This window comes from Labrus mixtus, chromosome 24, assembly GCF_963584025.1.
Source record: "Labrus mixtus chromosome 24, fLabMix1.1, whole genome shotgun sequence".
NCBI classification, from domain to species: domain Eukaryota; kingdom Metazoa; phylum Chordata; class Actinopteri; order Labriformes; family Labridae; genus Labrus; species Labrus mixtus.
In genome coordinates, this window is record NC_083635.1 from 6,173,047 (window position 1) to 6,184,812 (window position 11,766).

At 42.6% G+C, this 11,766-nt stretch overlaps 1 protein-coding gene across 1 annotated transcript; it reads left to right on the forward strand.

Annotated features, from left to right (window-relative positions):
* Positions 1–1,378: 1,378 nt before the first annotated feature.
* abcb6a (ATP-binding cassette, sub-family B (MDR/TAP), member 6a) lies at positions 1,379–11,737 on the forward strand. The gene is made up of 20 exons (XM_061032464.1): positions 1,379–1,554; positions 2,806–3,329; positions 5,119–5,259; positions 5,373–5,562; positions 5,796–5,888; positions 6,161–6,353; positions 6,519–6,640; positions 6,731–6,840; positions 6,923–6,988; positions 7,502–7,627; positions 7,745–7,821; positions 8,057–8,120; positions 8,282–8,367; positions 8,548–8,605; positions 8,684–8,788; positions 9,059–9,233; positions 9,390–9,502; positions 10,032–10,126; positions 10,220–10,288; positions 10,386–11,737. Exons 2-20 carry the CDS (start codon positions 2,814–2,816, stop codon positions 10,543–10,545), a joined length of 2,559 nt encoding a protein of 852 aa, XP_060888447.1. The 5' UTR covers positions 1,379–1,554; positions 2,806–2,813; the 3' UTR covers positions 10,546–11,737.
* Positions 11,738–11,766: the final 29 nt, after the last annotated feature.

Genomic DNA, 11,766 nt, shown 5'->3' on the forward strand with positions numbered 1-11,766 from the left:
GTGTGTGGGTGGGTGGGTGTTAGCTCTCATCAGACATCACAAGCTCTTTCCCTTCCCTTTTTTTTTTTTTCTGTTTCTATACACCAGGATATACTTCCCCTTTTTTTTTTTCTTCTTCCACACACACACAGGTACACTTTGATTCTGAGCAGCCTTTTATTCCTCCCCATAGGACGGACACATGCGACAGCTGCCTTTTGAGTCACTTCCCTTCTTTGTGCACAGCCTTGAATTTACAGTTTGATGGGAAAAAGCTCTTAACTCAAAACCCTCCGTCACTCTAAGGCGATGCTTTTTATGTTCCTTTGACTTGAAAATTACTCTTCTCAGCAGAAGAGGCACTTTGGTTATGTTGCTGCAGTCATTAATCACTCATTCAGCGGCCTAAATATAGCAGTAAAATTACACCATTAGCAATAATATTCATGCTATTATATTTCATTGTTATCCTGCAGAAGTATTTTTTTTCCCCTCGCTACCTGTGGGACCTTTTGTGATGGAGCTTTTATGAGCTATTGTTCAAACATCAGTCAGATGTAAAAAGTGGTTACCTCTGCTTATACCTTAGTATTTACTGCCCCCTGCTGGTCATGTTGTAGTATGGCATGCATGTTTCATACAATCAACCTTCAACGTCAAAAAGATTCCCTGAAATGAAACTACAGGGGTGTCAGTCATGGTTATATCATTGTTGATGCTTGGAATACGGACATTTGCATCCAAAATTTACCCCTGCAATGATCTAAATGGCAGTAAGAGGATAAAAATAAATACGGCAATATAAAAGACAAACACATCAGAATGAGCTAAAGCAAGAGGAAAGGGTTAAAGGTAAATATTGAAATATGTACGGTGTACAATTTTCAATTTTTAAGCTTGTTCAGGAAGGAAAAAATGGTAGGCCTATAACCCGTTTTCTAACTTTGCCAAATATTGTTATAAACAATTAAATTAGTTCACCTAAATATTTGCACAATAACACTCAACTTCTGCTGCTTGACTTAAGAGAGTGTGGGGTTGTTGTGAAATCAACATTAGCCACAGAAGCAGATTGTGTAAAGGCTGAGTGTAGGCTCTTAACTCTGATTGGATAAGTTACACAATTAATTGGTTTTGCAACTCAAGTAATCATTTATTAATCAGAAGTGAGTTATACACCCTATTGAGACTGAAAAATGAGTGGGCGTACACCTTATACCTGTGTATACCGTCTGCTCTTTCTGTAACCTCTAGAGGGCGCTGAGTCCCAGGCCGTGTAGTCGAACACTGACTGTTGTGTAAAGTGTCGATTGCCGAGTTATCGATTGCAGGGGGGGGGCGGAATGTTTAACGCGCGTAGCAAGGACACAACAGGCGCAGCAGCAGCATGAGAACAAGACACATTTCAGCGTGGCGATGACAGAAACTTCACTATATGGCACCTACTCTCACCTGTGTGACTTTTAAAACCGACATTTGAGTTTCAGCTGCGTTTAGACGACGAGGCTAAGCTAACAGCTAAGTGGACTGTGGAGTAACCTCTGAGAAGTGGACAGCAACCACCTGGAAAGAAAGGTAAATAAAGACCCAACAACACCGTTTTTATTATTTATTTATTTTACAGCCTCTTTAATGCATGCTAAAGCTGCAGTGGTGATATCATTGCTTGTTTTCCCTTCACCTGGTCAAGGTAGAATATTTACTGTAGGAGTGGTTTAAAAACTCAATTTATCACTCTTATGGAGTTTAATTTTGCTCTGCCATTTAGCAAACATGTTTAGTAATGTTTGGCAGAATATGTGGCAAGTTTGTCTTCTTTCAGCAGCAGCTGAAGAAGGTGTTTTAGTGAACCATGACTCAGCGAGTTCTTAATATAGATGAGTCATGCAAACGAGGCATGTTTAAAGACACCTAAAGAGAAGGAAACCAGCTCTGTTTATGTATATTATTCACCATCAAAGTCCATTTTTATTTGTTTTTATGCTACATCAAGGTTGTAGCGTCAACAGGGGTGGGCATCCTGGGGTCCACTCACTTCTCACTTATGGATTGAGGAAAAATATGTTTGAGTTCAGCACGAGGCCGTGGCCTTTCAAGAAGAGATCATGAGACCAAGCAGATGTGGAGATGTACACAACACTGCAGCCTGATCACAGAGGGCGTGATGAGCTGTGCACAAACATGACAACATCCTGCAGGAAGCAGATACAAGTTCACGTGCGAGAACATGTTGGGAGTAAGTCCAGACAAATCTGCTTCCTGCAGGATTCGCTGCTTGCAAAAGAGAATTAAGCCTCCTTGTTTCATTTTGGCAAACTTAGAACAGATTTACATAATATTGTTATAATATAATATTATTGCGTGATTGTTTTCCTGTCTTTGACCGTGAGGCTGATTAAAAACAAACGCAATAATAAATGAAACCAGTTCATACTAGGGATGTAAAGATGAATCGTAAAATCGGGATAAATCGATTCAAAGGTGTTAAGATTCACGTCTGTACTCTGAAAAATGAATCACAATAATATGGCGAGTGTGAGCAGAGCGAGATTTCGAAATTGAGGATGCACCGCCGTCTTTTAAATCGGAGGTGTGGAAGCATTTTGGCTTCCCCGAGACCGAAAATGAAAGAGGTGAGGAGATAACAGACGAGACGCAAAACTGTGTGCAAATCTTGCGAGAAGACGGGGAACTACACAAACAGCACAACATGCATGATGCAGCATTTAATCCACACCACAATGAGAAGCTCCAATCACTTCCCCTTGATGGCAAAAACTACTTAAGTCTGTTAGACTCATCAGTTTCTTCATACTCTCTCTCCAGGTGCAGCCATGGTGTTCCTTCAAAGCTACTGTGAAGTCAACGCCTCCATCTCCCACACCTGGGTGGATGAAGGCATCGCCCCATGCTTCTACTTCACCCTGGTCCCCTCCATCCTCCTCACCGTCGCCTTCTTCCTCGGCACCGTACACTGCATCTTCTACCAGAAATACGGCACAGCGATGGAGCCCAAGTTCATCCCTCGCTCTCGCCTCTACGTACTCCAGCAGGTCGTCTCCGTCCTCCTCCTGCTACAGTTTCTGGGCGGGCTGGTGTGGCAAGCCGCCAGCGGGGGAGAGCTCCCGGGTTACGTGGTTCTGTACGGCTGTTTCTCTGCGCTCGGCTGGGTCTGGGCCGTAGCACTGCTCAGGACGGAGAGGCGCAGGGCGCTGGTGATGGACCGGACCAGGGGCCACAGCACGGCCCTGCTGCTGTTCTGGGCCCTGGCCTTCTCTGCGGAGAACCTCGCCTTCGTCTCCTGGTACAGTCCTCGCTGGTGGTGGGGTCTGGAGGACGATCTGCAACAGGTGAGGAAAGAGCGAACGTGAGGTCAACTTCTTTAAAAATCATCTTAAATACAAAGACAGCCGATTGTGTGGTGGAGAGAGTTTGTATCTCATAAAGTGAGAACATTTTTTTACACATGCACTCTCTAAATATTTCAGGACAGGCACCCCTGAAATCTTTCTGAGTTTCTATGATGATAGTTTTTTCCTTTATATCAACGCCATGTTTTATTGGTAGGATTCACAGTCTCAATTTATGAGTAGTAAAGAAGATGATAAGAGAGAATAAAGCAGCTGCGTTACATGCACAAAGATCACAGCGGGGGCTGACACTCACAGGTCGCTGGGAATTTTCCTGAACAATTCTCAGTTGCACCACAGCACAGGATTTAAATAATCTGACAGATTTACCGGAAAATAAACACCAAAATGAGTCATTTGATCTTTTGCCCAACGTGGTATTTTGACGTGTTGGTTACTTTGACACAAAAACGTATTTGACTTGAGGTTAATTCCCGTCATAATTATCAAATCAAATCTCATTTCCAGTCCACTAAATCAGGATTACTCGTTTTCAGAACAATGGGGGCATTTGTTTCCTCCGTGGACTCCAGGGTCTGTAGATTTACTCCCAGAAAGTTGCAACAGCATCAGATTTGGATGGTTACGCACCTTTTTATACGTTAAAAATAATCCCAAAAGTCTTTTCTCTGTAGCTGAGTAATGTGCTTATTTCGTTGTTTTATTTTATTGTTTTTTCGGCACATTTGGTAAACTTATCATTCAGACATTAGCTTGAGGGAGTTGCAAAATGTGAGCACACGTGATCTTTGTAGCAGACTGAAGAGCTTGTTTTTAGGTTGCATGACCTGGTTTTAAGAGACTCTCATTTAAAAGAAAATTCTGGCATCTGATATTTCTTGTTCTAAGTCATAATTTCCTCGTTTTTGCAGCCTTCATTTTACAGAGTGCTCTCCGCTGTCCTCAGATAACGTGTAGACTCTGTACCATCATGCAGCTTATCTTATCTCCTCTTTCAACGATGCATCACGCCTTATTGTGTCTCTGATGTTGCTCAAAACATGGGCTGATAATTCTGCAACTCTTTTCTCCCTCATGTATCGTCGTGTTCATGTTTCATGATGTTTGCTTTCACAGTTAAATAGGCCACAGTGTAGTTATTGATTAATGATAGGTGTGTCTGTTGAGTCACTGCGTGAAGCTGTGCAACCTGTCCTGCTTCATTCACGCCGAGGCAGCAGAGACACACGAGCAGGCGTGCAACAAAAAAAAATTCATAACACAGCCACAAGACTCTGGTGGCCGTTTTTTCTGCTGAGTCATTGCTGAGTCTGACTTTCAGATCCTGAGACCTGATCGGTTAACCAATCAAATCACAAGACCAAATGTAGCCCCTCCCACGCTGAGTCAGTGGTTGTATAATAATCAGCATGACTTGAAGTTTGAGCCGCAGAGGCTTCCTTCTTTGTCATATTTCATCCACTCAAAGCCTAAAATAGTGTGTTTTAATAAGACATATTGTCACTGAAACAGTTTTGATGACATTTTTTCTTAAAATAAAAATATTTCTAGAAGTTGTTGAGTGAATGGAGAGAAGAGGATTGTAAAAAAAACACCAGTTGTTGTATTCCACTGTTAGAATGCATACATAACTTTATGAATAAGGGTGTCATGTTTGTGCGGAGCTGCGTTATGATCATTTCATTTCCATCCCTCCATCATCTCATGCTGTTAAACTGCAGTTAGGTAACCATGTTGATCTGCTTTTTACACTCGGTGAACCCCTCAGGTGCAGTTTTCCCTGTGGCTGATGCGCTACACCGGCACCGGCCTGCTCTTCTTCATCGGTCTCAAAGCTCCCGGGTTACCACGGAGACCGTACATGCTGCTGATAAACGAAGACGAGCGGGACGTCGAGAACAGCGCTCAGGTAGTGACGCACAACGAAAACACCATCACCTCCTTTTCCTTCTTGTATGACTGGGAAATTATTACGAATTATGAAATTCTGTGTTTGATATTTATTCTGTTCCTCCCTCTCAGAGTCTGCTGGGCAGAGCAGACGAGAACCAGTCGACATGGCAGGGCTTCAGGAAGAAGGTCCGGCTGCTCGTGCCCTACATGTGGCCCCGAGGAAACCTCTTCCTCCAGATGCTCGTCGTCTTCTGTCTGTGTCTGCTCGGAGTCGAGAGAGCGATTAATGTCTTCGTGCCTATTTACTACAAGAATATCGGTGAGTAACTTTACCTTTGACCTTTGAGTTGGTCTGACAGAGCTGCTTCTCAAGATAAATGTAAGTTTCTGCAACTACAGGCCGGGTACCAACATGCCAAGAGAAAGAATATATGATGCATCTTCTTTATGCTGAAGCTAAATCTCTCTACATCAGATTTACTGTAATCTCTCTCTCTCTCTCTCTCTCTCTCTCTCTCTCTCTCTCTCTCTCTCTCTCTCTCTCTCTCTCAGTGAATGAACTGACTGACCGAAGCCCCTGGCGCACTCTGGCTACTACAGTGTGTATTTATGTGCTGCTCAAGTTCTTTCAGGGCGGCGGGGCAGGTAAGAACAACTCATTCATGTTCTGGCCACATAACGTGCAGAGAGTGAGATTTGAAGCCACAAACTGTGGATGACATCACGCACGGCTCTGTTGAGTGTTGTTTTTGAAACCTTAAAGGGTCAGATATTGAAGTACAATGCAGGTTTTGGTTAATTTGACATTTGCCACACTTTTCCCAACCCTGAGGAAACAGCCTAAAAGTCACCTTTCACATTCAGTAGGTCTTAGCGCTCTTCATCACTCTGAAGAATCTACCTTCTTCTCTTCCCAGGAGCGTCAGGGTTTATCAGTAACATGCGCTCCTTCCTCTGGATCCGGGTGCAGCAGTTCACCAACCGCGTGGTTCAGGTGCGTCTCTTCTCCCACCTGCACTCCCTCTCTCTGCGCTGGCACCTCGGCCGCAAGACGGGGGACGTTCTGAGGAGCATCGACCGAGGCACCTCCTCCATTAACAGCCTGCTCAGGTGAGAGACCTTTGAATAAAGAACGAGAGGATGACTTTTGAAGTAACATTTTTGAGATGGCGTTCTTTCTGAACATCTACGTTTCCTGAAAGGTTTGTCTTCCAAAGCATTTAAAATTATTCTCAAATATCTTTTTTTCAAATTCTTTTTTTCCCCCCCTCTCAGCTACATCGTGTTCAGCATCTTCCCAACCATCGCCGATATCGTCATCTCCATCATCTACTTCATCACTTACTTCAACGCCTGGTTCGGCCTGATCGTCTTCGTCTGCATGACCCTGTACCTCAGTAAGTTGTGCATGCATATCCATATAATAATCAGTCATACCCTCTGATAAAGTGGTCAGGTTTAACTTGAAGGATTTCTGATTCCTGCAGCTCTGACCATCATCATCACCGAGTGGAGAACCAAGTACAGGCGGGACATGAACCAGCAGGACAACAACGCCAAATCCAAAGCTGTGGACTCGTTGTTAAACTTTGAGACGGTGAGGACACGCTCAGTGGTTCATCATCGTTTTGGTCCATGAAGAGGTTCCTTTAATCTTTTCCTCTGTTTGTATTAAACAGGTGAAATATTACAACGCAGAGAATTACGAGGTGAGCCGATTCGAGGACACCATCCTTAAATATCAGGTAAGTCAGACGTGTTCCTAAATATACAATAACTCCAACAATGATGCTGATATATAGCCTTCGTACACAGGATGCGACCTAATCTCTAGGCTAGCATCGCCCCCTAAACTTCAATTTTGTAATGATTATTGTATTCCTACATTTCTTTTAGAGGGAATAAGTAGTATTATTGTCTGTTTTGTTTCTTGTTTCTTAAATAAACTATTCATAAAGTTAATAAAATAAAGAATCAAGCACAGCTGTTTTCAGCCAGAACACTCAGGTGACATGCATCATAGCCAGCACTGAAGAGTGCATGCTCAAGATGTGCATCTTTTTGTGTCTCTGGAGGAGCTGGAATGCAGAATTTCTGGTCTACATTTAGTAGAAGACGAAGAAGACATGAGCAGTGGATTGTTGATAAAATATTAAGCATGCATAAGGAGCATCAGATCTGCTTTTAAACATTTCTCTCAATATGTAACTATTAGCTCTAAAGGGCATGCATGTCATATTTCTCTTTCCTGTGTTTAGGTGTCCGAGTGGAAGACTCAGGCGTCCCTGGCCTTCCTGAACCAAACACAGAACCTCATCATCGGATCGGGGCTGTTGGCCGGCTCTCTGCTCTGTGCGTACTTTGTGACCGAGGGAAAGTTTCAGGTACCTTTCATTTCATTTCCTTTCCATGCTATTCTCCAGTCTCCACCTGGACAATTGTCAATAACAGTTTGAATTGCGACATTAAGTCGGGCTGTAAAAGCGACTCTCCCATCTTAGGTTGGAGATTTTGTTCTCTTTGGTACCTACATCATCCAGCTGTACACCCCGCTCAACTGGTTTGGAACCTACTACAGGTAAGAAGATGCAGGACACCATGAAAGAGTGTTAGAATATCCTCTACAGAATAGTTTACATCCTTCTGCCCTCAAGCTTTGTTGTTATTTCAAATCAATAAACTGAGAATTCATGTGACATATAACTGAATGAATCCTTTTTTAATATTCATATTTAAACCAGCATTAAAAGAAAGTGCTCTGCAGTCCTCCTGTTTCTCTTGCAAACAGTTATCTCTACTTTTCTCTACCGCAGAATGATACAGAATTCTTTCATCGACATGGAAAGCATGTTCAAGCTCTTTGAAGAAGATGAAGAGGTACCTGTAGCTGTTCTCACACATGCACCTCCTCCTGGAAATATCAGGAGTCTCTCAGGAGATTTCTGCACGTGTGAAAGCATGTGAAAGTGTTTACTTTAAACCCCAGCTGTATGAGGATGTTCTTCTTAATATTGCCCCTTTTTTTCCCTCTTGTGCAGGTGAAGGACGTCGTAAACGCAGGAAGCTTTCTCTACAAATTGGGAAAGGTGGAGTTTGAGAACGTTTACTTCAGCTACACAAATGGGTAGGTTTCACTTGAACTTTAAAGGAGATCTATTATACTCACTTTCCCCTTTAATGATGTCAGTCTGGGACATCTATTGAGTAGGGTTACGAGATGTGTAGCTCAAAAACCTTCTTTTGTATTTATTGATAAAAAATACTGATAGATTTGTTTAACTTAGATTTCACTTCTGTTTTACAGCAAAGAGATTCTCAAGGATGTTTCCTTCACCGTCCTCCCGGGACAGACTGTTGCTCTTGTAAGTCAGAGTCACTACATTTAAATTTTTTGCCGTCTGCACCCTCATATAGTGAAACTTCCCGACTTCTCTCTCCAGGTGGGTCCATCAGGCTCCGGGAAGAGCACCATCGTTCGCCTCCTCTTCCGTTTCTATGACGTCCAGGGAGGCTGCATCAGCATCGACGGCCAGGATATTTCAAAAGTATAATCTCAGGAGATCACCTTACAAATACAAGAACGATGAACAAAGAATTAATTAAAGCACAGCAAAGCCCCAAAACGAGACCCTGCTGGAAAATACTAAAACATATATTTGCAATTCATACAACCTTTGTGGTCGTGATGGAGTTTTAATTGTGCGGCTAAATGGTCGGCTAAACAACAGGTTTTGTCGCTCTTAATATCCCCTAGAGCGATGGAAGCCCAGGCTGCAGGTTGTCTTTAAGAACCAGATTTCATTGTCTCTCCTCAGGTAAAACAGAAGTCTCTGCGAGCTCACATAGGCGTGGTTCCTCAGGATACCGTGCTTTTCAACGACACCATCCGGGACAACATCCGCTACGGACGCATCACCGCCAGCGACCAGGAAGTAGAGGAGGCTGCTCTAGCTGCTGATATCCACGATAAAATCATGACCTTCCCTGAAGGTAGCGCATCGATGAATCCTGCTGTTGCTTTTATTTGAAGGGTTGCATCAACTACAGTGTGGATGTTTAAATGTTTTTCTTCTTTGTCTGAGTGGGACCGAGGAAATGTTGGATCTCTTGACCTCTCAGTGATCTCTGCGCATTGTTCTCCGGCAGGTTATGACACACAGGTTGGAGAAAGAGGTCTGAAGCTGAGTGGAGGAGAGAAGCAACGAGTGGCCATCGCCAGAACGATTCTCAAAGCACCTCAGATCATTCTGCTGGATGAGGTGAGATTCCTAAAAGCAGAAACTATATTTAAGTTGAAAGGCAGACTGAGGACAAACTGTGATGTAGAGCAGGGGTCCCTGACCTTTTGGACTACACTGACCAGACAGCAGCTGTCATATTTCTGCGAGGTAATCCTCTACTTATGTCATTTTAAGATATATGAAGTACTGTAAGAGGATAAATCAGCCCAAACTTCTGTTGAAAACAAAAAATCAAATCCTTTTTTCCGGAGACCAGGTGATCATAGTGTGGCGTTATGTGCCTTGTCAACGCTGAATGAGTGGAAAGTGTCTCCAATATCCTCACTGCCCGGTGGTTGGAGACCTGCTGATCTAGAGAGAAAGCGCCCCTTTGTTTTCTGATCTACGTGTTGCTGTTTATGTATCAGTAGCTGCAAGTTTTGTGGAGAACTGAATGAGCTTTCAGACCCTTTTTGCAGGAGTTTGTCACTGTCATACCACTTGGGGGGAAAAAAAGTGAAGATTGTTGCTGTTGTTCTTAGTTTGTACTAATGCTGTGTTTCTGCAGGCCACGTCTGCGCTGGACACACAAACGGAACGCAACATTCAAGCCTCATTGTCAAAAGTCTGCGTGAACCGTACAACAGTTGTTGTAGCTCACAGGTAAGAGAAGCACGTGCGTTATATTTTCTGGGTTCATGTTTATCTTCTTTCAGGATATCACTGAATTCATGACCGTGTGTCTATAAATTAAAGGTTGTCTACGATCATTGGAGCAGATCAGATTCTTGTTATCAGTGATGGCCGCATCGCCGAGCGAGGACGGTAAGTTGGCCTCATTAACTTTCAACCGTACAGCATGTTTCTTTTTTTTTTTTTTTCCATTCAGCTCCAAGTGAGTCACTTTTTTCCCCAATCGTAGACACGAGGAGCTGCTGCTGAAGGGAGGTCTGTACGCAGACATGTGGATGAAGCAGCAGCAGGCCCAGGACTCCGACTCCTCGTCAGACACGGAAACCAAAGACCGAAAGTCGGAGAAACTGCAGCCGCCATCGACGTCTTCAGGCCACCACGGCCACTGAATGTATTTATTACCTCCACAGATTGAGTCCACTTTTAATTGTAAGGTTTTCATTACTCTTAGTATGATTGAAATGTTATTTATTGTTATGATTTTAAAACTGAATGTGCAATGGAAAGTTACGGTGTAAAGATGCCTTCTTGTGGGTGGCACTCGGAGCTTTTCAAGGCCTGATTTAAAATGACAAATCGGCCTCTGTTCGTTTTTGCCATCTGATTGTCTACGAAAGACAAAATAAGTATTTTCTTTTATATATCTGACTTGATTTAAGTTATTTAGAGATACATAAGGGAGAACAAAGGATATAGAAAACAAAACTCTAATCAGATTTACATTTAGTTGGTATACAAGCTGTATTCAGTTATATTTTATTATTGTAAGCTTCTCTCTAGTCAAAGATTCCTGCTGTCTTTGTAAGTGTGAGTGGAATGCGTCGCTGGTTTGATTAGTGGGTTTTCTAAACTGTTGGCAAGGATGAACAAATACACAAAAGTTAAAGGTCACATATTCTGAATACATTTCACCATGTTTCTCTAACACTAATATGTGTCCCTAGTCCGCCACCCGAGCCCTTCCAGAGAGGGGGCGTGGTCAGACACAGCTCATTTACATATTTAAAGCTACAGACACAGAAACAGCCTCTTCGGAGCAGGGCTGAAATAGAGGAGTTTATAGGCATGATCAAATACAGGATCAGAGTGGATTTAGAACAAGAAACTCCTCACACATGTTTTGAGGAGCTCTGAGACTTATTTGAACTGGTTGAAAAGGAGGAGAATATGTGACCTTTAATGTAAACTTTGGCAATCATGACTTTTCAAACACTGTTTTGGAGGATAACATAACTTTTACAATCAATGACTTGTAGTTTAAAGAGTATCAAGCTTTCTCATGGAGGCAGTGGTACTCAGAACATTGGTTTTATAGAAACAAGTTGATAATTGGTTGAATCTGCGTATACGCTGTGTTTTTTAAGTCGACATGGAGAGACACTCTAAAGTCTATACGGTAATAATTGCCCTCATATAATGTAAAACTGGTATACAAGAGTCTTTAAAGCCATATATGTAAATTCTCCATAAGAATCTGTTCAGCCAATCACAGACTTTGTATATCTACCTCTCATGATTATTACATTTGTAAATATTTTTGTGTAAACTTGTTCTCATGAGAAATAAAAAGTTTTGTTTTTTGTTTTTGCATTACTTTGTTTTTCAATCCA